Source organism: Oncorhynchus tshawytscha, linkage group LG25 (genome assembly GCF_018296145.1).
Source record: "Oncorhynchus tshawytscha isolate Ot180627B linkage group LG25, Otsh_v2.0, whole genome shotgun sequence".
In the NCBI taxonomy this organism is placed as follows: Eukaryota; Metazoa; Chordata; class Actinopteri; order Salmoniformes; family Salmonidae; genus Oncorhynchus; species Oncorhynchus tshawytscha.
Genome location: NC_056453.1, coordinates 20,535,759 through 20,561,551, shown reverse-complemented (window position 1 = coordinate 20,561,551; position 25,793 = coordinate 20,535,759). Strand labels below are relative to the sequence as shown.

At 43.7% G+C, this 25,793-nt stretch overlaps 3 protein-coding genes across 4 annotated transcripts in view; 1 reads left to right on the top strand and 2 right to left on the bottom strand.

Annotated features, from left to right (window-relative positions):
* LOC112224788 (histone acetyltransferase p300) overlaps nt 1-3,426 on the top strand; it is a 60,267-nt gene extending 56,841 nt beyond the window's left edge. Inside the window, 1 exon segment of the mRNA XM_042306306.1 lies at nt 22-3,426. Coding sequence (XP_042162240.1) covers nt 22-1,215 — 1,194 coding nt within the window. The 3' untranslated portion in view covers nt 1,216-3,426.
* Nucleotides 3,427-4,190: 764 nt separating this feature from the next.
* On the bottom strand, nt 4,191-10,631 carry LOC112224392 (chromobox protein homolog 7). The gene is made up of 6 exons (XM_024387920.2): nt 10,214-10,631; nt 9,143-9,186; nt 8,968-9,033; nt 8,744-8,810; nt 7,777-8,122; nt 4,191-7,011 (listed from the first exon to the last, which is right to left on the bottom strand). The coding sequence occupies exons 1-6, from the start codon at nt 10,280-10,282 to the stop codon at nt 6,812-6,814; spliced, it is 792 nt and encodes a 263-aa protein (XP_024243688.1). The 5' UTR covers nt 10,283-10,631; the 3' UTR covers nt 4,191-6,811.
* A 177-nt stretch (nt 10,632-10,808) lies between these two features.
* LOC112224393 (josephin-1) lies at nt 10,809-24,680 on the bottom strand. Of its 2 annotated transcripts, XM_024387922.2 has the most exons (6): nt 24,405-24,680; nt 24,035-24,055; nt 23,062-23,936; nt 22,573-22,701; nt 16,433-16,627; nt 10,809-12,553 (listed from the first exon to the last, which is right to left on the bottom strand). In XM_024387922.2, the coding sequence occupies exons 3-6, from the start codon at nt 23,364-23,366 to the stop codon at nt 12,451-12,453; spliced, it is 732 nt and encodes a 243-aa protein (XP_024243690.1). In that variant the 5' UTR covers nt 23,367-23,936; nt 24,035-24,055; nt 24,405-24,680; the 3' UTR covers nt 10,809-12,450. The 2 variants fall into 2 exon arrangements, with proteins under 2 accessions (XP_024243690.1, XP_024243689.1); XM_024387921.2 differs by lacking the exon at nt 24,035-24,055.
* Nucleotides 24,681-25,793: the final 1,113 nt, after the last annotated feature.

The window sequence follows — 25,793 nt, the reverse complement described above, 5'->3', positions numbered from 1 at the left end:
CAACAGCAGCAGCAGCAACAACAGCAGCAGCAGCAACAACAACAGCAGCAGCAGCAACAGCAGCAACAGCAGCAGCAACAGCAGCAGCAACAGCAGCAACAGCAGCAACAGCAGCAGCAACAACAACAGCAGCAGCGCCCCCTCCTGCCTGGGAGTCTGCAGCAACAGCAGCAAATGGCAGCACTACAACAACAACAAGGCGGTATGCCAGGCCAAGGCACCCCCATGTCCAACATGACTCCCCAGTTCAGAGAGATTCTGATGAGAAGGCACCTCCAACAGCAGCAGCAGCAGCAGCAGCAGCAACAGATGAGTAACAATGGTCAGTTCCAGCAGCCCCAGCCCCCCCAACAACAGCAGCAGGGTCAGGGCCAGCAGGGCTTCATGCATCAGGGCCAGCCTGGTCAACCTGGCCAGACCCAGCCTGGTGGCGGGGGAGGGCCACAGCAGGGTGGGGGAGGTCCCCAGGGGCCCCAGCCGGGTCCAGGGCAGGGCCAACAAGGACAGGGCTACCCTGGAACGATGTCCCAGCAGGTAGCCACAGCCCTGCAACAGAGGCTGCAGCACCAGATGCAACAGCAGCAGCAACAGCAGGATGGGGGTGGGGGGCCTGGGCAGCTCCAACAGGGGCAGCAGGGTCCCCAGCAAGGCCAAGGTGGTCAGCCCCAGTCTTCCCATGCCATGCTCCAGCAGGCCCTCCACCAGAGACTACTCCAGCAGCAGCACCTAGGAGGGGGCTCGCCTGCCCAACACGGCAGTCCTATGAGCCCCCAGCAGCAGATGGCCCAGTCCCCACACCCCCACCTCCAGGGCCAGGCTCTGGGCAGTCAGTCCCTCAGTAACCAGGTGCGTTCCCCTCAGCCCTCCCCTCGGCCACAGTCCCAGCCGCCTCACTCCAGCCCCTCGCCACGCATGCAGCCCCAGCCCTCCCCTCACCGCATCTCCCCCCAGACACAGACAGGCTCTCCGCACCCGGGTCATCTCTCCCAGCACCACCCTGGCATGGTGGCCCCCCAAAACCCACAACAATTGTCACAGCAACAACAGCAGCAGGCTAACTCTGGGGACCCGGGTACGTTTGGTTCAGACCCGAGTGCTATGATGTCCCAGATAAGTGGGATGGGAGGCTTGCATGGCCCAGGGCAGTCAGACATGTTGGGTAATAACCACCAGGACCTGGGGACAAACAACCACAACAGTTTAGACATTATGTAGCCTACTACTACATCTATCTCAGTGCTCTGAAGAACTGTCCTCATGGGTCTGGCTGGAAGGGGGATGGCAGTTTTTGAAGTTATTTTTATTTAATATTTTTCTGATGTATAAATGAAAAGAACTCAACTTCCTATGGGAGATGCAACGTTAAATCTACAAGTCAATAAATGAATAAATTGAACGAATGGTAAGTTATTGCTGTTAATATATATCTATATATTTTTGCCAATTGTGTACAAAATGTGTAAGGCGTTTCTGGACAGTAGAGATTTCTTCCTTAGTATATGACACAAGTAATATTTTTGGGGACTGAGAATTTTGCCTTTTTTACAAATATTTTTAAGATTTTAAATGTGGTGGACAATTGAGGTGAGTTAATACAATGGACCTTTCTATCGTTCGGTTTTCCTCCATAAAACCAGTCATGATTGTATCTGTTTTGCAGAGAAGTGTTTTTTTATTATAATTATCAATATTATTTTTGCTGGATCTACAAACAAATGTCATATCTTTTTTTGGGGGGGCAGATGTACTGCTACAATTCAAATAGAAGAATATATTTTTGTTAATGACTGTCCAAAAACCGAGAGGGTTGAAAGAAGGGCAAGTGTATTTTTTTTCCTGATTTTGTTAGGGATCCAAGTGAAACCGAAACATTATTGCTGGGGAGATGAGCAGGGGGTGGCTGATCTCCCTCTAGGATTGTCTGTGAGCATCTCGGGTCGTTGGACGCCCAGATCTTCTACGCCAGGGTTTCCCCCCTCCCGGGTGCATGTTTTGGTTTTTGCCCTAGCACTAAACGGCTGATTCAAATAACCAACTCATCATCAAGCTTCGATTATTTGAAGCAACTGACGTGCTTGGGCAAAAGCCAAAATGTGCACCCGGTGGGGGCCCAGGACAGAGTTTGGGTAACCCTGTCCTACACTCCCCTTTAACCCTACACTTACAAACAGGACGATGGATGAGAAACTTACTACTGATGTTGCCAGCTGATTTCGAGGATTGATGGATGGCTCCATGTAGTGTGTATATACCCTCATGAACTGAAACTTGAAGGGGATATGGGGAAGGTGTGGTGGGCTTTCCTAGGAACTTTTAACTTTTGTCAACGATGCTACCCTTCCCCTCTCATCCTAGTCAAAAGCCCCTCTTCTTCCCCTCTCATCCTAGTCACAAGCCCCTCTTCTTCCCCTCTCATCCTAGTCACACGCCCCTCTTCTTTTGCCCTGAACGTTGAGTTTAATTTAATGTTATTACTGTACAAAAACTGGACTTAATGAAATACTGTTTGTAATAAAATGAAAATCATACATTTGCGCTGTACAGACTTTCAGACCTATAATGAGCAGAGACTCTTTTTCTACTGCTGATTTTCTCGATTTGGTTTCCTAGCAACCTGGACTCCCAAACTATGTAAAAGTATTGATTTCTGAAAGGTACAGTATGGGGTGTAGGTCATGAGCACCAATGAGCCTTTGTGTATATATATTTTTTTTTAAACTGGGGATATTGCAACATAACATCTTGATTGCTGTGAGCACCAACACATTCACATGAACACATGCACAAAACGTGAGAAGGCGTATTACTGTGGTCAGAAAATGAATTCATTTTGCCTCATATTAAAGAATTACACAAGATTTCACAAGTTCACTTATTTTTCTCTAAAGGTTGAGATTTGGGGGAGGGGGAAAAACAAGTGGCAATATATCTTGAGACTTATTTTATAAAAAAAACAAGGAAAGCTTGTATTTTATATATAGATATTATTTAATTTTATTTTTTGAAAATAAAACTTGAAGCTACAGGAATTAATAGATTAAACTTTTTTTGTATTGAAGATGTAATGGTGATGTAAAATGACACTGCGGTCATTCATAGCCCTCTTTGGGGCTGTTTGAGTATATCATGCCATTTTGATGAAATGTACACTTGTATACATACTGAATCACTGTACAAACCATGGCAACTGAACAACTTTTGTTTTGCTTTTTTTTCTGCCTAAAGAAACTGGAATTAAGACTGTGTTTAGTGTTCAAATGGAATCTTTGACCACTTTTCTGTTAAAATACTTTGGTGCTTGCTGAGAGGAAGCAAAAAATAAATAACTGTTGCTCCATTTTCATTAATTTCTTATTTAAGTTATTTTGGTCTTTTTTTTGCCAATTTAATTGTACAATAAAGTATGTTTGTACCATTGGAAAAATAGCTGTATGTTGAAATGGCTTTTATTTCACTAGCTACATTTCCATCACATGGTGAAATTGGTTGGACAGATAACATCTATCTCGCCCATGATAGCCAATAATACACTGAACAAAAATATAAATGCAACATGTAAAAGCTGGTCCCATGAGCTGAAATAAGATCACAAATTGTCCATATGCAGAAATGTGTTTACTTCCTTGTGAGCATTTTCCCCTTTGTCAAGATAATCCATCCACCTAACAGGTGTGGCATACCAAGAAGCTGATTAAACAGCATAATCATGACACCTTGTGCTGCGGACAATAATAGGCCACTAAAATGTGCAGTTGTCCCAATACAATGCCACAGATGTCTCAAATTTTGAGGGCGCGTGCAATTGGCACGCTGGAATGCCCAGCAGAGGTGTTGCCAGATAATTGAATGTTCATTTCCCTACCATAAACCACCTTCGTTGTTTTAGAGAATTTTGCAGTACGTCCAACCGCAGACCATGTGTAACCACGCCAGCCCAGGACCTCCACATCCAGCTTCTTCACCTGCTGGGGAGTATTTCTTTCTGTAGTAAAGCCATTTTGTGGGGAAAAACTCATTTTGATTTGCCAGGCCTGGCTCCCCATTGTGTGGCCCTATTAGGGTGTGTAAAATTCATAGATTAGGGACTAATGAGTTTATTTAAATTTATGATTTCCTTACAGTTCATGACTCGGCTAAATCTTTGAAATGGTTTATACATTTGTTCAGTATAATACAAAATCAATCACACATTAAGAATTAAAAGAGACGTTTATTTTCAGTACAATACAAATAATCTCAGACATTGACGGAGAATATAGATGATGGTTTTTGTAGATTTATTACATCACTTTTCTGATTAGACGAGCCATAATAAAGTGCAACAGTTCCTTGCTCAGCAGTGAATATTTAAGCAGCAGCAGAAGCAACAAACCACATTTGGCAATAATATAAAGTAAGAGCCTTGTCATGGCTACAGCGTGAGCACATAGTTTAGTCATCAGAACTACAGAGTATAAAAACATTTCAGTTCCTCTGTATTTACTAATGCACAAGGTTTCTCCTTTAAAGAATAAATACATTGAATTACATTGTCAGATTGATATATAAAAATAACGACTAGTAATACACAATACCCTTCTGTCTGTCTCTCCTCTCCCTGGAATTAAGGTGTAAGAAGCATTCTCACTTCAAGCCCAAAGGATCAGATGAATAAACATCCAAAAACGTGGCTGCTAGTGTTGCGTTTTGAAGGTGGGTGCGTGCTTGCACAAGCCGTAAAAGCTCTACAGAAACAATATCAGGCACTTCCATAATTCCTCGCTGCATTGTGGTCTCAGACCGAGATCATTTTACTGAGTCACGAGCAATTATCACTCTAAACTGCGTGCTCAACTGGGACTGCTGCACAGAAGAAATATCAACCTGCACAGAGAAGCACGAGATTGAATTTCACTCAACTTTCTAGTTTTCCCCTTTGGTTAACACTATCAACGGTTCCTTCTGCTGTGTGAATTGTGATCAAATCAACGCAATATTAGCCCCTTTCAACGAAACATACCGACACAAAACTGTAAAATAGTTGATTGTAGGCAGCGCGCATTGGAGTAGGTTTATATTGCATTGACAGGCACGACTCAGGCCCATACTCTAATCTACACAGACCAGTGCGCCATAACAAATCAGAGCTGCAGTATCCCTATATGCAAATAGACCATTGCCATATGATCTGTGCCAAGGACTGTGTTTACAGCATGAGTGGTCCGGAGTAGATGCTTTGATCTCAAAACAAGCGCAAGAGCTGCATGTAGCCACGTGTGTACATTTGTTCATGTTCTTTGCTAGTAAGTGAGTTATTAGCCTAGTTAGAGCTAATTTCTCATCAGCAATGGTGGAGTGGTTGCTTCCTACAACGCGTGCATTTCTAGACAATTTCTTTCTTAATTATTATAATATATATATTTTACCTTTATTTAACTAGGCAAGTCAGTTAAGAACTCATTCTTATGACGGCCTACACCGGTCAAACCCGGACGACGCTGGGCCAATTCTGCACCACTCTATGGGACTCTCAATCACCCCCGGTTGTGATACAGCCTGGATTCAAACCAGGGTGTCTGTAGTGACGCCTCAAGCCCTGAGATGCAGTGCATTCGACCGCTGTACCACTCGGGGGGCAGTGTTATATATTGAGAAAGGCTTGAATAAGCTAAGTAGTCAATAGGCAGAGGGTAGCATAATTGTCCTTATTCTCTGTAATAATGGTATGGAAATAATAATGAATGTTATTTTCTAAAGCGGTTTCTTGCATCAAACAACAACATTTTCATTAACCTCCTTGTCTGAAGGATAAACAGGTTCATTTCAATCCCTACATGCTTTTTTCAAAAGTGGAATGTAGGCCAACATTGAACACCACACATTGGCTGCTACTGTAGGCTGAATGATAGAACAGCTATTTGTTAAAATGTTATGGGATGCATTTTCCTTCATGGTAGGAAACTCTGGTAAGCCTACATTATGATCAAATAGCCACAGTTGCCTACTTGGCCACTATTATAACTAACTTAAAGCGGATACAGCCTCAGTGCGCGCCAGAAGTTGCACAGAATTTTCACAATGTTCAAGTTTGTGCTCAGCAGACCTGACATTTGCTCAGTGCTGAACATTTTTTTTAGGGAACATCGGTAACAAGACCCATCAGTCTAGGCTTGGGAGTGGGATAAACAGGCACTGACCAATGGGAGGCGACAAGGAAGATTCCACAAAGATGACACAACATCATGACGTAAATACAGTGCAATTCAGAAAAGAACAGACTGTTCCTAAGTCTGTTTTTTTATATAGGTTTTTGGTTCCACTTTTAAGGTTAGTTTACACTGGATGTGTTGCACAGGGCTTTAGTGGGTCACCAAAATGTCTTGAGTATCAGTATGTACCCAGAGAGAGGACAGGAGAAAGGCATGCAGGCTGATAAAGCCATCTTGCAGAGGATTTCTAAATCACCACAAGACTCTACTAAGCCACATGTTTATCTAATAACAGTCCAGAAAATTAACTGTTTTGTATAGAAGGATATGGTATACAGTATACTGTGTATAGCTCAACGTAGGAGTGTATGCCCATCTCAATGTAGTCAGTATATACTGTACACTACAGTATGCCTATTGAATGAAATAGGAAGTTAGTGTGGACAGAGGTCAATCACACAACCAGAAAGGGAAGAAGGGTATGAGGGATGGGGGATGAGGGATGAGGAGAACAAGCGGTCACACAGTCCAAACAGAGTGTAAAGATAACTCAAGAGCCACACTTTCCATCTCTCTCATTCTGTTCCCAGACCAGGTTTCGTCTGTTTGTGCAGCTGTGTGTTTCAGAACTCTAAGCCCCAGCCTCTGAAGAAGCCTTTGGCTGCCAGGGCTTCTTTGAAAGTCACTGTGAGAGAGTTTATGGTGACATCAGTCACGGTCACCTCCCCTGGGCCAATCACTGGGCTCCAAACAGCAGACCGCTCTGACGCGGTCACTTCGTCTGAGCCAATCACAGAACTCCAGTCCTCTGCCCTATCCTGCCCTGAAGGAGGAGAGGGAGAAAGGGGGTGAGGGAGGAGGAGAGAAAGGGGGTGGGGTGGGGGAGGAGAGGGGGTGAGAGGGAAAGAGAAAGGAAGAGGGTAAGATTGCATCAAGTCTGAAGTAACTGACAGAGATTGATAAGAGCACTGTACATAGTCTAGAATACAGTATATACAGGCAATCTATTGCATCTTTGCCTATGCCACACTGACATTGCTCCTCCATATATTTATATATTCTTATTCCATTCCTTACTTAGATTTGTGTGTATAAGGTATTTGTTGTGGAATTGTTAGATATGACTTGTTAGATATTGCTGCACTGTCGGAACTAGAAGCACAAGCATTTCGCTACACTCGCAATAACATCTGCTAATCATGTGTATGTGACCAATAACATTTGATTGGAGTACATTGCCTGTAGGCTATGCATAGACTGTGTTGTACCAGGAAGTTTGGCATGTATTGTTCTGCGCCATACATTAAACCCCATTAATTCAACCCTCTCCCTTTCCACTACTTGTCTGTTTGCTGTGCCAGTTGCCAGCCCTGGATGGGATGGCAGAACTTATGTTCCTGGTTGTCTGCCCAGGGGGCCTCCTGTACTGTACCAACTAACAAGTTGACACACATACACACACAGTAATGTCCTGGTTTAAAATTAGGCCCATTTGGTGAATAGGCCGACTAACAAGTTGACACACACACAGTAATGTCCTGGTTTAAAATTAGGCCCATTTGATGAATAGGCTGACTAACATGCTTACCATTCAGAATGCCACTGCATATCTCTGTCTCTCGCTCCGACTGCTCCTGTTGAGTTTCCTCCTCTTCCTCCATGTCATCTTCCTCTACTCTCCTTCCCCAATCATCATGTGTGGGGACCTTTGTGGGGTTAGGGGGGCCAGGGGGAGAGGCCAGGCACATGAACTGTGATCTTCTGGGTTTGTTCTTGCGATGGGCCAGGCGGGGGTGCAGGCTCCGTCTACAGGCCCCATAGGTTGGGTCCTCTGCCTCAGACTCCAGTGAGCGAGTCAGGGAAAGACGTAGGCGAGCTGGAGGTTTCTCTAGGGCCTTATGGGCGCTCCGGAGATCCATGTTGTAAATAGTATTCTACAGAGGGGGGAATAATAAAAATGTCTTATACAGCAGTTGTGTTTCTCCAAGATCATTTCCCCTTTACTTAGTATGCCAACCTATTACGCTGTCTCATCTAGGATTGCAAAGTTAACGGAATCTTCAGTAATTTTGGTAATTGCCATATATTTTCTGTTAATCTACATAACTTTGGTAATGTATACTAGAATAACTGTACAAAAATGTATTCATATACAGTATGATTTTTTATATTTTTTATTGTCCATTCATTTCTAGTAGATAGACAATATGGTTCAAGAGAAAATAGCCCAATTAATGAAAAAAAACTATCAACAATGGCATTATTTTATATTAACTATGCAACTCTTCCAACTATTTACTTTTTTCACAACTATTTTTAGATAAAAATGATCTTATTCAATGATTCATATATTTTACATGTGATAGTCACAGGTGTTTGTAATCATCTCTGGCCCTATCTGAAGTTCCCAAACAGGCCACTAGATGTCTTGTGTTTGATATCTTTCAAGGATTTGATGTAATCTAAAACTTCTAAAGTTTCCAGTAATATACCCTTCCTTTGCAACCCTAGTCTAATCAGACAGAGAAGTTATATAAAACATGAACCCATCCCACCTGTAGTAGAAGCCTTTTAGCTTTGGGTCCTCTCTTCCGGTACCCCAGGGCTCTGTCCTTCTGCTCTCTGGTGGAATGGTAAGATCAGTCAGTACAAACATGTATAGTTTACTATGATAGTACTGTGTACTACTACAGTGCAGTTATCAGTACTATGATATTCGTTAGCTAGGTAAGGCCCCTACATAATGCGCTCTATAGCATGCAGGGTCTCTTGGACTTACTTCTCATCATAGGTCTGCACCAGACGCTGGTCCAAGATGTGCTCCTCTGGTTCCCATGTACTGTATCTGTACAGATAGACATCGCCGTGGTTACTCATCCATCCAATAATACTCTGCATGACTCATTGTCTTAAATGACTGGATATGATGATGATATCATAGTGATACTACTCACTTGGGTGGCCATCCCTTCCACTTCAACAGATATTCCACGTTTCCCTGTGACACAAAGTTGGAGACAAGCACCAGTATGGGAGAGAGTAGACAGTGTGTGGGGGAGGATGTTGATTGTGATGTTGCTATGCTTACAGTCTCCCCTCCAAGCACAGAGATAGGTATCCTATAATAACCTTTGAAAATCCAGGAAATGTATGTCTTCTCATCTAAACTATGTCATCATGTCAATACCGGGAACTCATTCCAGATGACGTTATCATATAGCTTCTCGACTTTGACAGCTCCTAGATACCATGACGTTACCGCACATGAGCGCACTGGTGACCCCCCCTACACACACAAAGAATATGACATAAAATGATGTGCGGGTAGGACAGATTATTCAAATACAACAATATTAGACAGCATGCAACGTTTTCCCCTATGTAACGGGACTGCATGGCTATAATAACGGTTGATGCGCGCCTGCACCGACAATGACTCATGCACTTACGGTATCGAGTTCACTTTTAATGCAGTGCGAAATACGATATTAAAAGACCCAACACTTACAAGGACTTAGTAGCATACATTCATTCACGTCTATGGAAGCGCGTCAAAATGGGGCCGCGTTTTGCGCCCTAATAACCCACAAACCTGTATTTCTAATTTCTTCCGCGAAACTGCGTAGCTCTTCACAAATCCACAATAGCCTACTAGCGTAACTGTATAACCCGCGGGCTATTATTCTGGCAACGTACAGGACTGAAGGCAAGGTTTCGGTTCCGATATGATTATTCTGTTTCACATTATCTTAGGATAGACAGCTGGCACCCTGACTATACTGTAACGCAATGGCAACACGCTCAACTTTATGTTAAAGAGATACACTCCCCCCACTCACGCCCCCTTATACGTTTATATTCAGTGGATACTGGTTATAAATAGGCTACTGGTAAGTGCTTTTCAATATAGTAGGCTGTGTTCCTTGTTGTATCTAGGCTACCCTAGAATGGATATTCTCCCACTTGCGTACTTGTCATTATGCAATTATGTTACATGCGTTTTATTTCCAATATGAATGCCTTACCTTTCTAACTCTTTTCTTGATTATTGATTCCACAGCAAACACTTGTTCACCAATCGCTGACAGCTCCATTGGTCCAGCACAGAACGTTCTGCCTGCTCTTTGAAATAGATTGATCCAGTACAAACGAGAATAAGTGATGTTATTTTAGCTCTCCGCTATAAAGTGACTGTATACAGGCAATGACAAGTCTCTACGCGTCGCGTTTCTCCTCCCCCAACCCTCCCTCTACAAACTGAGCATTGTTTTCGTTTAAGTTGGAGCTGAATTTCTCCCTTCCACTTCCTTGTACCAGATATTTCCGTATGTACAGTGACTTCTCAAATCTGCGACACATCTGCACTGCTTGGCGCGTCCCCGTGCTTCCAAAAGCTCGTCCTAGGCGCGCTCTTCGTTCCACAGCGCCAAAGCAACGCTGTCAGCTCGAGCCTGGAGCTAACGCTGGAACATGGGTCCGCGCACGCAGATGACACACAAGCAGTAGCAGGAAAATAAAGAAGCCAACCCTTGGCCCATTTCTTATAAATGTGCTCGATTCTCCATCCAAATTCCAACAGCAATTTCACTCAAGAAATTAAGCCACATCCTCACTAAGGAGTGTACATAAAGTGCCATTACAAGCATTTTATTTTTGTGAAAAACAAGAGAAAAATAACAGAACCAGGACCCTTCAATAGAGGGGAGAAGGTGGGTGGGATTGTCTTGGCAAAAACAAAATCCTCTGTCACCACTGTTTTTTCACCCAAATACCCTGGTTTAAAGTAGTGAGGGGATTTTCTACCTGTGAGTTTGGTTGCCCAACCTGCATTCCCCTAGGGGAAGCCTCAGTCCAACAACCTCATTGATTTGTCTCATGATTAGTGATAGTAGCAAATTATTAAATTATCAGTTTATGAACCAGCGATTGGATGCTCAGATGAATAGGAAAAGTGTTGGGATTGAGCCAATGAGGAGCAAAATTCAACAACCCCTCTTTAGGTAGAGAATAATGCCTGCTTCCTCTGTAAACACATTAAAGCTTTGATCAAGTCTTCAATAATACACAATATGTTGTTGTGATGATAAAGACCCATCAACCAACACAAATTCCTCAAATGGCTGATTTCAAAACTAACATGGTCTGGCTGGACTCATTCTTTCACTTTTTCCTTCTACACATGGATCACTTTCTCTTTATTCGCTCAACTGTCAACCTTTTCCCCCTCTTACTCCACTTCTCACACCTCACTCAGCATTCTGGACATTTCAGCCATGGCATCTACAGATAGATCAAAATCTAACCGTGCATTTTCTGTGAACAATTCTAAACCTTGGGTATAAAAACAATTTCTACTGATTCCACAATTCTGTATATTTGGCAGGTGGATTTGTGCAAATAACTATTTAGCCATGGTCAATTGCTCAGGAGTTTTTCTTTACTACAAAACAAAAAAATAACTCCCCCTGGGCTGTGACTTGCAGATAACACAGGTTGGTGGATTTTCCTGGTCAGATCACATTGAAACCCTACTGGCTCTACCTTGTTACAGTATCCAGCCATTTGTCAATACCTGGGCCTAACACAACCTTAGCTTAGAATTCTAGTTTGAAGACAGGAACTAGCAAGGATTTCTACTAACAGACAGATGGCCTCAGCAGTAACTGAGAGGATAAAACAGCTGCATACACTGGGGGGGATTTAATGTTGGCCGAGTGAAAAACTAATTGTGAGTGGTGACAGAGGAAGACACTGAGGTAAAGAAGAGATGTACAGTCGTAGTAGAGCAGAGAAGGACAAATAGAGATACACAAAGAAAAAGAGAGAAACATAAAGACACATCAGTGAATATACAGTACAGGGGTATACAGGAGGGGGGGGGAGAGCGAGAGATTACACAGTCACACGCCTCCCATACTTGGAAACAGTAATATACAACAAAAAATAAACATCGAAAAATAATCAATATATAAACACAGAATCCCAAACAGTATGTTCATAAATCTAAGTGTTGTGTAGTGTGAATTCTTCGTGACCTCCTTGTATGCGTCCATTTCCTTCATCACTTCAGGTTTCAGCCAGAGTCCAGCAATGGGTGAGGAAGCAAAAAAAAGTACATCCGGCCAGTGCGCATCTGTGTGATTGGCTGAGCACAACCCCACCTGCTTTTCAATCTATACCCTGCTTGGACCACGCCTGTTATCCTGAGCAGCAACTGGGAAAAGTCTAATCCGGTAGAGAAAAGGTTGGCAGGCACATTCAATCAACAGCCATCTGACCTCCATGTTTGGTGGATCTCCACCTCCTCAGACACCACCAATAAGAGCTCACAGTTTTTCCCTCTCAGCTGGTGACGCAGGAACTTCCTGTTGTGTGGATGGAATTAAAAGAACAGAAGAATAAAGATATCAGCTTGTTATTCATTATGCGTTAGACAAAGATCGATCACCATTGTGGATGGCGGCCGTGGAATGATCTATTATTTAGCAAAGGGAATGAGACTCAATGAACCTCTTATGTATTACTATGAGGCATCATCTAGTGGATACATGAATAAAACTTGTTACTTTGGATGCTCCACAATACAGTGCATTCGGAAAATATTCAGACCCCTTGACTATTTTGTTACAACTTTATTCTAAAATCGATTAAATGTTTTTCTCCCCTCAATATAAACACAATATCCCATAATAACAAAGCAAAAACAGGTTTAGATTATTTTGCAACTGTATTAAAAATAAATATCAAATATTACATTTCCATAAGTATTCAGACCCTTTATTCAGTACTTTTTTGAAGCACCATTGGCAGCGATTACAGACTCGAGTCTTCTTGGGTATGACGCTACAAGCCTGGCACACCTGTATTTTGAAGTTTCTACCATTCTTCTCTGCAGATCCTCTCAAGCTCTGTCAGGTTGGATCGGGAGCGTCACTGCGATGTTTGAGCGGGTTCAAGTCCGGGCTCAGGCTGGGCCACTCAAGGACATTCAGACACTTGTCCCGAAGACAATCCTGCGTTGTCTTGGCTGTGTGCTTAGGGTTGTTGTCCTGTTGAAAGGTGAACCTTTGCCCCAGACTGAGGTCCTGGGCGCTCTGGAGCAGGTTTTCATCAAGGATCTCTCTGTATTTTGCTCCGTTCATCGTTCCCTTGATCCTGACTAGTCTCCCAGTCCCTGCCGCAGAAAAACATCCCCACAGCATGATGCTGCCACCATGCTTCACCGTAGAGATGGTGCCAGGCTTCTTCCAGACGTGACACTTGACATTCATGCCAAAGAGTTTAATCTTAGTTTCATCAGACCAGAGAAGATTGTTCTCATGGTCAGAGTCCTTTAGCTGCCTTTTGAAAGACTCCAAGCGGGCTGTCATGTGCCTTTTACTTAGGAGTGGCTTGTCTGGCCACTACCATAAAGGCCTGATTGGTGGAGTGCTGCAGAGATGGTTGTCCGACCGGAAGTTACTCCCATATGCACAGAGGAACTCTAGAGCTCTGTCAGGGTGACCATCGGGTTCTTGATCACCTCCCTAACGAAGGCCATTCTCCCACAATTTCTCAGTTTGGACGAGCGGCCAGCTTTAGGAAGTCTTGGTGGATCCACACTTCTTCCAGTTAAGAATGATTGAGGCCGGGCCTCCCAAGTGACGCAGTGGTCTAAGGCACTGCATCGGAGTGCTAGCTGTGCAACTAGAGATCCTGGTTTGAGTCAAGGCTCTGTCACAGCCGGCCGCGACCGGGAGACCCATGGGGCGGCGCACAATAGGACCAGCTTTGTCGGAGTTAGGTGAGGGTTTGGCCGGCAGGGTTGTTCTTGTCCAACAGCCCACTAGTGATTCCTGTGGCGGGCCGGGCGCGGTGCACACTGACAGGGTCGCCAGGTGTACGGTGTTTCCTCCGACACCTTGGTGCGGTTGGCCTCCGGATTAAGCGGGCATTGTGTCAAGAAGCAGTGCGGCTTGGATGGGTTGTGTTTCGGCTCTCGACCTTCGCCGAAGGGACAAGACTGTAAACTATCACGAAATTGGGGAGAAAGAGGCATTTAAAATAAATAAATATATATATCTGACTTCAAGTGTGTGTGTGATATATATATATATATATATCACACACACACACACACACACTTGAAGTCAGAAGTTACATACACCTTAGCCAAATACATTTAAACTCAGTTTTTCACAATTCTGGACATTTAATCATAGTCAGTTAGGATCACCACTTTATTTTAATAATGTGAAATGTCAGAATAATAGTAATGAGAATGGTTCCAGCTTTTATTTCATCACATTACTTGTGGGTCAGAAGTTCACATACACTCAATTAGTATTTGGTAGCATTGCCTTTAAATTGTTTAACTTGGGTCAAACGTTTTGGGTAGCCTTTCACAAGCTTCCCACAATAAGTTGTGTGAATTTTGGTCCATTCCTCCTGACAGAGCTGGTGTAACTGAGTCAGGTTTGTAGGCCTCCTTGCTCGCACACGCTTTTTCAGTTCTGCCCACAAATTGTCTATAGGATTGAGGTCAGGGCTTTGTGATGGCCACTCCAATACCTTGACTTTGTTGTCCCTTAGCCATTTTGCCACAACTTTGGTAGTATGCTTGGGGTCATTGTCCATTTGGAAGACCCATTTGCGACCAAGCTTTAACTTCCTGACTGATGTCTTGAGATGTTGCTTCAATATATCCACATAATTTTCCCCCCTCATGATGCAATCTATTTTGTTTAGTGCACCAGTCGCTCCTACAGCAAAGCACCCCCACAACATGATGCTGCTTCCCCCGTGCTTCACGGTTGGGATGGTGTTCTTCGGCTTGCAAGGCCCTTTTCTCCAAACATAACGATGGTCATTATGGCCCAACAGCTCTATTTTTGTTTCATCAGACCAGAGGACATTTCTCCAACAAGTACGATCTTTGTCCCCATGTGCAGTTGCAAACCGTAGTCTGGCTTTTTTATGTTGGTTTTGGAGCAGTGGCTTCTTCTTTGCTGAGCGGCCTTTCAGGTTATGTTGATATAGGACTCATTTTACTGTGGATATAGATACTTTTGTACCCGTGTCATCCAGCATCTTCACAAGGTCCTTTGCTGTTGTTCTGGGATTGATTTGCACCAAAGTACTTTCATCTCTTGGAGACAGAATGCGTCTACTCCCTGAGCGGAATGACGACTGTGTGGTCCCATGGTGTTTATACTTGCGTACTATTGTTTGTCCAGATCAACGTGGTACCTTCATGCGTTTGGAAATTGCTCCCAAGGTTGAACCAGACTTGGGGAGGACCATAATTTTTGATTTCCTTTGATTTTTCCATGATGTCAAGCAAAGAGGCACTGAGTTTGAAGGTAGGCTTTGAAATACATCCACAGGTACACCTCCAATTGACTCAAATGATGTCAATTAGACTATCAGAAGCTTCTAAAGGCATGACATGTTCTGGAATTTTCCAAACTGTTTAAAGGCACTTAGTGTATGTAAACTTCTGACCCACTGGAATTGTGATACGGTGAATTATAAGTGAAACAATCTGCCTGTAAACAATTGTTGGAAAAATTACTTGTGTCATGCAAAGTAGATGTTCTAACCGACTTGCCAAAACTATAGTTTAACAATAAGTTTCTGGAGTGGTTGAAACTAATTTTAATGACTCCAACCTAAGTGTATGTAAACTTCCGACTTCAACTGTATATTTTTTATATATATATTTCAATGCAATGCTGCAGACATTTTTTGGAACTCTTCTCCAGATCTGTGCCTCGACACAATCTTGTCTCGGACCTCTACGGACAATTCCGTCAATCTTATGGCTTGTTTTTTTCTCTGACATGCACTGTCAACTGTGGGACCTTGTCAAGGTGTGTGGCTTTCCAAATCATGTCCAATCAATTGAATTTACCACAGGTGGACTCCAATCAAGTTGTAGAAACATCAAGGATGATTAATGTTAACAGGATGTACCTGAGCTCAATTTTGAGTCTCATAGCAAAGGGTCTGAATACATATTCAAATTAGGTATCAGTTTTAACATTTTCATACATTTCTAAACCTGTTTTCACTTTGTCATGATGGGGTATTGTGTGTAGAGTGATACACATATACACACATATTTTAGAATGAGGCTGTAATGTAACAAAATGTGGGAAAAGGGAAAGGGTTTGAATGCACTATGTAAAATGAGCAATGCAAATTATGATGGGCTTAATCCAATGGACAACATAATTGGGAGGACACACCCACACACGCTGTACCTGAGCTCATCAGGGTTTCCGATGGTGTGTGGGCTGCGTAGTTTGGAGTCGAGGTTGTAATAGACTCCGTCCACCTCCCGCACCCCTATCCAGTGCTGCCGTTTGAGGGGCAGGCGCAGTGGACCCCATCGCAGATTGGACGGGACATTCAGGATGAAGCCTGTTACATTGGACAGAGCTATACTGCCCACATCCCTGCAGGAATACAATACACAAGTCAATCACGCAGTCCATTGGTCTTGCAGGAGTGGATTTTCAGTAGCTACTTGAATGTTGTAAAATCCATGATGATGTCTGTAGGTCAGAGTGGGGTAAGTTGAGCCAAGGGGTTAGTTGATCCACCTCTTGTTTCTACGAAACCATACACAAAATGAATCATGTGACCAAATATTTAGGAAGAGAGAAAAGGTCCCAAAAAGTTAGGTCCCCCAAAAAACAGGATTTTAACAAAGTCAAATACATTTGTGTTATAGGTTTCATGATGTTTGTATATAACCCAAAGTATAAATCAAAGTAGATCATTTTACACATTAGGGTCTCTATAAGCTACAATATGAGGTCCTAAACCTGGCATGAAAGTGCATCCTTGTAGCTGTGTGGGCTAATATAGTCCAAATGTTTGACTAGGTGTAAATTGAGTCAATGGCCACCATACCCCATACAAATGATCATTACATTGTCAGTTGTATGCATCGTATATGTGCATGAACTCATACCCTGAGTGTATACATCATGCCTTGTGTATACAAAACATAAAACAAGCAGGGGTCTAGCCCCCCCTTGAGGTTCTTGAGAGAGCAGCCATGGAAGTGAGACGAGGGAAGATTTGAGCAGCAACAAGGAATTAAAAAATAGAATGACACTGAAGGAAATTACCAAAGTTACGATAGATTCGTAATTAACAGAAAATGTATGGCAAAATTACTGAAGATTTCGGTAACTTATTTTATGATATGGAGTCTGAGCTTGCTAAACGTATCAAGTCTATTGGCTAGTAGCCTCAAAACGCAGAGAACTTGACAACGAAGTTGAGCCGCCTTACCCTGTCCCTATGCTCAACCTACCCCATTCCTGGTGTAAGTTGTGCCAAGAGACCCCTTATTTTCTGACAAGCTGTGTTTTCAAAAATGTTAAGAATTCTGTTTACTTCCATGGATACACAACATCCTGAAATATATGTAGATATCATTGTTAGAAAGAAAACAAATATTTCCCGTGACGGAGTGATGCCGAATGTAAAAAAATAGCTCAACTTGTTCTGATTTTCAGAATCTGTTTGAGTAATCATGAGTAGCCTATTCCTTGTTTTACTACCTTGTGCTCAACAGGGATTCACAATGAAGAGGATATGGAAATAAGCCTTCATCTTTCCTCTATTGCTGGTGTACAGCCAGTGATTGAAGTTACCTAAATTGAGCAGGGCTGAGCTGACTGAAATAGTTGCTGACAACAGCACATGCACCAAACCAGAGAGCAGTAAACAAGATGGAGAGTATGAACAAGCATAGCACTGTGGTTCCAATGGCTCAATGGGTTGAATGGTGTTTGCAACACCAGTGTTGTGGATTTTGATTTTCCTGCATGGGCCAAATGCATTACTTTGGATAAAAATGCATGAAAACTCTTTGCGTTTTTCAATTTAAAATTACCACCAACAGAATGTTATATATAAGGGGCATACAACCATCTGAATATTTGCTGCGAAGAGAGAATTACTCATGTATTCTGGTATTAACCCTACAAATAGCATTGTTGGGAGATATGGAAATCTATAGTCAACAATATAATAAGACTATCATATTATCAGCAAATCTGCAATTGAAGCCTTGCTCTGAGTTCAAAGTTTATTTTCTCATGTCCAATCAATGGAAAAAAAATGTACTCTGAGAAAGGCTTCAATTGAAGATTTGCTAATAATACACTGCTCAAAAAAATAAAGGGAACACTTAACCAACACAATGTAACTCCAAGTCAATCACACTTCTGTGAAATCAAACTGTCCACTTAGGAAGCAACACTGATTGACAATAAATTTCACATGCTGTTGTGCAAATGGAATAGACTACAGGTGGAAATTATAGGCAATTAGCAAGACACCCCAATAAAGGAGTGGTTCTGCAGGTGGTGACCACAGACCACTTCTCAGTTCCTATGCTTCCTGGCTGATGTTTTGGTCACTTTTGAATGCTGGTGGTGCTTTCACTCTAGTGGTAGCATGAGACGGAGTCTACAACCCACACAAGTGTCTCAGGTAGTGCAGCTCATCCAGGATGGCACATCAATGCGAGCTGTGGCAAGAAGGTTTGCTGTGTCTGTCAGCGTAGTGTCCAGAGCATGGAGGCGCTACCAGGAGACAGGCCAGTACATCAGGAGACTTGGAGGAGGCTGTAGGAGGGCAACAACCCAGCAGCAGGACCGCTACCTCCGCCTTTGTGCAAGGAGGAGCAGGAGGAGCACTGCCAGAGCCCTGCAAAATGACCTCCAGCAGGCCACAAATGTGCATGTGTCTGCTCAAACGGTCAGAAACAGACCCCATGAGGGTGGTATGAGGGCCCGATGTCCACAGGTGGGGGTTGTGCTTACAGCCCAACACCGTGCAGGACGTTTGGCATTTGCCAGAGAACACCAAGATTGGCAAATTCGGCCCTGGCGCACGGTGCTCTTCACAGATTAAAGCAGGTTCACACTGAGCACATGTGACAGACGTGACAGAGTCTGGAGACGCCATGGAGAACGTTCTGCTGCCTGCAACATCCTCCAACATGACCGGTTTGGCGGTGGGTCAGTCATGGTGTGGGGTGGCATTTCTTTGAGGGGCCGCACAGCCCTCCATGTGCTCGCCAGAGGTAGCCTGACTGCCATTAGGTACCGAGATGAGATCCTCAGACCCCCTGTGAGACCATATGCTGGTGCGGTTGGCCCTGGGTTCCTCCTAATGCAAGACAATGCTAGACCTCATGTGGCTGGAGTGTGTCAGCAGTCCCTGCAAGAGGAAGGCATTGATGCTATGGATGGGCCCGCCTGTTCCCCAGACCTGAATCCAATTGAGCACATCTGGGACATCATGTCTCGCTCCATCCACCAATGCCACGTTGCACCACAGACTGTCCAGGAGTTGGCGGATGCTTTAGTCCAGGTCTGGGAGGAGATCCCTCAGGAGACCATCCGCCACCTCATCAGGAGCATGCCCAGGCGTTGTAGGGAGGTCATACAGGCACGTGGAGGCCACACACACTACTGAGCCTCATTTTGACTTGTTTTAAGGACATTACATCAAAGTTGGATCAGCCTGTAGTGTGGTTTTCCACTTTAATTTTGAGAGTGACTCCAAATCCAGACCTCCATGGGTTGATAAATTTGATTTCCATTGATAATTTGTGTGATTTTGTTGTCAGCACATTCAACTATGTAAAGAAAAAAGTATTTAATAAGAATATTTCATTCATTCAGATCTAGGATGTGTTATTTTAGTGTTCCCTTTATTTTTTTGAGCAGTGTACAATAGTCTTATTATATTGTTGACTACAGCAAGAGGAAAATCAGGGAATCCTGCATCTTTGCTTTTACAGAGACATGGCTTATGGACAGTTCACCCGACTCTGCTATTCAACCAGGTGGTGTATGCTATCCTCATCAACAATTCCTGGTGTAACAAAGTTGAAAACATCTTGAGCTCCTGCTCACCCCACCTGGAGTTTCTGATGGTAAAATAACACCCCTATATGTAGAGGGAATTCACGTGTTTTATTATCCCAGCTGTGTACATACTTCTACAAGCAAACATCAAGGCGGCACTCAGTGAACTGCACAAGAACATGAGCGAGCAAGAATCCGCTCACCTGGAGCAGTATTTAATGTCGCGGGAGATTTTAACCAAGCAAGTTTAAAACAAATTATTCAAAAGTATCACCAACATGTATCCTACAAAGAGGAAACAAAGTACTGGATCATGAGCGTACAAAGCACTCCCCCGCCCCCACTTCATGTCTCTGTTTCTACTCCCCCATACAAGCAGCAACTCAAGAGGAGGCCACCAACACAATAGTGAGGTGCTGGACAGAGGAAGACTCAATGATGTTTTGAGGATACTGATTGGAATTTGTTCAAGATTCATCCACTCAGGATTCATCCATCAACATTGAGGAATATACATTGTCATTCACAGGCTTCATTGGGAAATGTGTTGACGTTGTATCCACAATAACAATCCGGACATATCCCAACCAAAAACCCTGGATGAAGGAGAAATCCATACCATTCTGAGAGCCCGTACTGCATTCAATCTCAGCAGAACAAACCCAGAAGAATCAATGACGCGCAACACATACAAGCAAGTGGGTACAAGCGCCACAAATCCATTGGGGAAGCGAAGAGATATTACAAACTCAAACTTGAATCGATGTTTGACAATTCAGACTCGCGACGCCTTGTGATAAGGACTTCAGGCTATCACCAACTACAAAGGAAAATCCAGCTGTGTGGTGACCACCGAAGCCTCCCTCCCAGCTGAAGATAGTGTGCTCGCTGCAAGGCAGACAATACCGAGGAATCTAGGAAGGCTCTCGTTGCTCCAGACGACCACCAGGTGCTTTCATGCTCAGAGCCTAACTCTCAAAAGAGTGAATACTCACAAAGCCGCCTGCCCAGATGGCTTCCCTGGTCGCATCCTCAGAGTGTGCGCTGACCAGCTGGCGGGCTTCTTCTCAGACATCTTCAACCTGTCCTTTCCCAGGCTGTAGTCCCCACATGCCTCAAGGAGACAACCATCGTCCCAGTGCCCAAGAAAACCAAGGTGCCCAAATGACTACCGCCGCGTCACCCTCACCCATCATCATGAAGTGCGGCCCACATCAAGGCCAGCATGTCAGACACACTGGACCCACTCTAATTTGCTTACCGCTCCAACAGATCCACTCAAGATGCCATTTCCAACGCTATTCACTCGACTCCAACACATCTGGACAAGAGGAACACCTATGTGAGAATGCTGTTCATTGCCTCCCGGGTGGCGCAGTGGTCTAAGGCACTGCATCGCAGTGCTAGCTGTGCCACCAGAGATTCTGGGTTTGAGCCCAGGCTCTGTCACAGCCGGCCGCGACCGGGAGGTCCATGGGGCGACGCACAATTGGCCCAGCGTCGTCCGGGTTAGGGAGGGTTTGGCCGGCTTGTACTTGTCTCATCGCGCACTAGCAACTCCTGTGGCGGGCCGGGCACAGTGCACGCTGACCAGGTCGCCAGATGTATGGTGTTTCTTCCGACACATTAGTGCAGCTGGCTTCCGGGTTGGATGTGCATTGTGTCAAGAAGCAGTGCGGCTTGGTTGGGTTGTGTTTCGGAAGACACATGGCTCTCAACCTTCGCCTCTCCCGAGTCTGTACAGGAGTTGCAGCGATGAGACAAGGCTATAACTACTACCAATTGGATACCACGAAATTGGGGAGAAAAAAGGGGTAAAAAAAAAATTGAAATAAAAAAAGAGAATGCTGTTCATTGACCACAGTTCAGCTCCCTTACCGACAGGCAGATGGTATCTGAGCATGAAGTCTGATACCAACAGGGCATCTACAAGCCATCAGACTGCTGAACACTTGAACTGGACACCTGACCCGACTCTCCGCACCTTGGCACACACACTCACTCCCCACAATTGCTGCTACCAGACTCTTATTTACTATTACTGCACAAGTTAAACATTTGACCCCTTATCCCCCCCCTTCTCTGATATAGTGCGGTATTTACACATACAATTGTGCCTTTGATGTTTGATGGATGTTATACTTACGCTAAAAAGTTTATATTCTACTGAGACATTTACTTTATGTTCATCTTCTTATCTTTCATTATTTCTTATTGTTGTTACATTGTCCAGAAGGACCCTGCAACTAAGCATTTTGTTGGACGTTGAAACTTGAATATTCATCTTTAACTTACAATATGTGAATACTAAGCTATTAGAAAGATTCTAAAATGTATTTAAAATATTTGTCAAATGTATGTTACAAAAAAGCTGTCTAAACAAAAACAAAAATGTAAGTTACGTTTGTCCTCCAAAGAGGGAGACTGGTAAATAAATAATAAACAAAAATGTTAAATAACTAGATAGTGTAGACCATATAGCTTTAATAAGAACAGAGGTGTACCTTCTTTTATCCCACCAGACAGCCTCGAACCCTCGGGTCTGAAGGGCAGCCATTATGACATTCACATCATAGTTCCCATTTCCCAGCACGCTCTTCTTGTGGGGGGTTACCAGAGTGCCGGGAGAGAGTCTGTGGAGAGAGGGACAAGATAGTGAGGACAGAATAAACAAGAAAGAAAGAGTGTAAAAAAGGGAGAGATGCAGAGGGGGGAGAAAGAAAGAGGAATATGAGTGAGAGAATGGAGAAGATAAATCCCTCCCCTAGAGCAGTGTTTCCTAACTCCAGTCCTCGAGTACCCCCAGAAGCACACATTTATGTTGCAGCCCCGGACAAGCACACCTGATTCAATTCGTCAACAAATTACAACACCCTCAATGAGTTGATTCAGGTGAGATGGTCTGGGGTTACAACAAAAATGTGTTCAGTTGGGGGGTACTCAAGGACGAGTTGGGAAACACTGCCCTAGAAGACACAACCTTAACCGCTCACCTCTGGTAGATGTCCTGGAGTGTATCTCTGCTGAAAGCCGCCCCGTCCTGGAAGACGTTATTGAGCGCATGCAGAGCACACAGCTCCCGCCGTTGCTTCTCGTGGTAGATGGGGGTTGGAGGCGGGGCCGGAGGGGTCGAGATATCATGCTCTCTCAGGTCCGACCTCTCCTCCCCCCCTCCCGTCCCTTCCCCCACCTCACCCCCCACCATCCCTTTCTGCTTGCTCAGCTTCCATGGCATACAGCCCAGGTCCTGCAGCCCTCCTCCCCCCCTCCCCTTACCAGAAAATGGAGTACTCCCCATCACTGTCACCCTGTCGCTATGCCGACACAACTACCATCGCCATGGCAACCGCTCAGCTGCTGGAGGGGCGTGCATGTGGCAAGGGAAGGGGGAGGTGGGTTACTGGGTGACACTGAGGTGGGCCAGGCCACTTCAGCTAGCCTGCTGTTTCAAAAGTGCTGACTGGTAGAAAATGTAAAAAACTGCTGGAAAATGTTCTAAGTGTGGACTAAGGTCCACATTTAATTATGAGAGCAAAAAGGAGGGTGTGAACATTTATGCAGCTACTTCAGAGTTAAAAGATAACAAACCCCCAAGGTCACATCTATAGCTAAACAAATACTAGGCAGAGAAGCAAGAGCATGCATCTCTTTTTTCAACTTCCTCCATTCTGACGTCTGTCCTCGTGACTTTTTTTTTTTTTTTTGCACCTCAACTGTCAGACTAAAGTTTACTAGTTCTTTGCATTTCTAGAGAACCCAAAGAGTACCACGGTTCCACCATGAGGAGTCAGTTCCAGTGGAAAAGATGAGGGACTTGATACATGAGGCTCTGTGATGTGTAGACAGACAGGACTCTTTAGGAATACAACTGAGGTAGGAAGACGAGAGGCAGAAATGCATGTTAAATGAAGTTGTCACCACCCAAATCAAGTGTTTGTCATACTGAAAGTAAAAGATAGGAATTACCAGGTGTTTTTCTAAAGCGTTCTGTCAGCAGTTGTCAGAAGGAAGGAACAAGAGGGTAAACATTTATACTAGAAGCTGACTGGATAAGAGAAGCAGGCTTGTGGAATAGGCAACATCACACTAAACTGATATAGCTTGACAACAGGCGCAAGAGTCTAGGCATTCTTCACTATTATGTGACACAAGTGATATTTACGGATGAACGAAATATGTTTAAAATCCACATGATATTCAAATGAATCGCTCTAGCTAAAATCCAGTGCAACGACTAGATTATACTATGAGCAGCTAGCTGTACACGCCACTCTTGATAGCGTAAACATGCATGTGAAACCTTTCATATTTCGTAGATGTTTCTGTTGCCACATACCTTTCTCTTTATGCGATACTACTGTAGTAGGCATGTCATAATCCTGGTGAAATTAATCTCTTTAGCCTCTTTTCCTGGGTTGTTTAGTCCTTTGTCTTTTGCACTTTCCCCCCCCATCTAGCTCCGTAGATCTCCATGAGCATGCGCAAAACGTCATTAGCTTGTCATAGTCTGCGTCAGACCTGTCTGCGTAATGTAGTCCCTCCCGTGAGACTTCGAAACCCGAGATTTCAGTTTATTTTCATATAAAGGGCGTGACCAAAAATGTTCCACAATGTATCTTTTGAAAAAAACATCCGATCTCTCCAAACCTAAAAACGGACACAATTAATGGAAGTGCTCTTTTGATTTAGAGTTACACTACCAGAAAATACAGTCACTGCATTTATTTTCTGAGGCATTTTTTTTTAAGCTTCAAATAAATGAAAACATGGAAAAAGAGGAAACAAGATATTGACATTGTTTTTACATAACAAGCTGTTACCCAACAAGCCCAGGCCAAGTCTTACATACTTAACAATAATCCATGCAGAGACAAGGAACTCATGCGGATCAATTCCCCAAACAAGATAACAAACCTAGAATCCAAAAGTGACAAAATTATCACAAAATTGCACATACACTACACTCCCTTACTTATTTGGACAGTGAAGCTAAACCTTTTACACTGAACGAAAATATAAAAGCAACATGTAAAGTGTTGGTCTCAAGTTTCATGAGCTGAAATAAAAGATAACAGAAATGTTCAATACTCACAAAGAGTATTTCCCTAAAATGTTTGGTTTCCATCCCATTAGTGAGCATTTCTCATTTGCAGAGATAATCCATCCACCTGACAGGTGTGGCATATCAAGAAGCTGATTAAACAGCATTAACATTACACAGGTGCACCCGGTGCTGGGGACAATAAAAGACCACTAAAATGTGCAATTTTGTCACACAACACCACAGATGTCTCAACTTTTGAGGGAGTGTGCAATTGGCATGCTGACTGCAAGAACATACACCAGAGCTGTTGCCACATAATTCAATGTTAATTTCTTAACGTAAGCCACCTCCGTTGTTAGAGAATTTGGCAGTACGTCCAAACGGCCTCACAACTGCAGACCACATGTATGGCATCATACGAGCGAGTGGGTTGCTGATGTTAACGTTGTGAACAGAGTGACACATGGTGTTGTTGGGGTTACGGTATGGACAGGCATAAACTATAGACAATGAACACAATTGCATTTTATAAATGGCAATTTGAATGCACAGAGATACCGTGACGAGATCCTGAGGCCCATTATCGTGCCATTCATCAGCCGCCATCACTTTGCTTTGTCATTATGGGGTATTGTGTGTAGATTGATGAGGGAAAAAAACAATTTAATACATTTTTGAATA

Coding starts and splice junctions, on each gene's coding strand:
- LOC112224392 (XM_024387920.2), bottom strand. CDS start 10,282: ATGGAGCTGTCAGCGATTGGTGAACAAGTGTTTGCTGTGGAATCAATA. Junction 8,811..8,967: donor GTGCAGACCTATGATGAGAA/GTAAGTCCAAGA, acceptor CCATTCCACCAG/AGAGCAGAAGGACAGAGCCC. Junction 8,123..8,743: donor CTAAAAGGCTTCTACTACAG/GTGGGATGGGTT, acceptor CCCCCTCTGTAG/AATACTATTTACAACATGGA.
- LOC112224393 (XM_024387922.2), bottom strand. CDS start 23,366: ATGGGGAGTACTCCATTTTCTGGTAAGGGGAGGGGGGGAGGAGGGCTG. Junction 16,628..22,572: donor GTCTGGTGGGATAAAAGAAG/GTACACCTCTGT, acceptor GTATTCCTGCAG/GGATGTGGGCAGTATAGCTC. Junction 12,554..16,432: donor GGAAACCCTGATGAGCTCAG/GTACAGCGTGTG, acceptor TCCACACAACAG/GAAGTTCCTGCGTCACCAGC.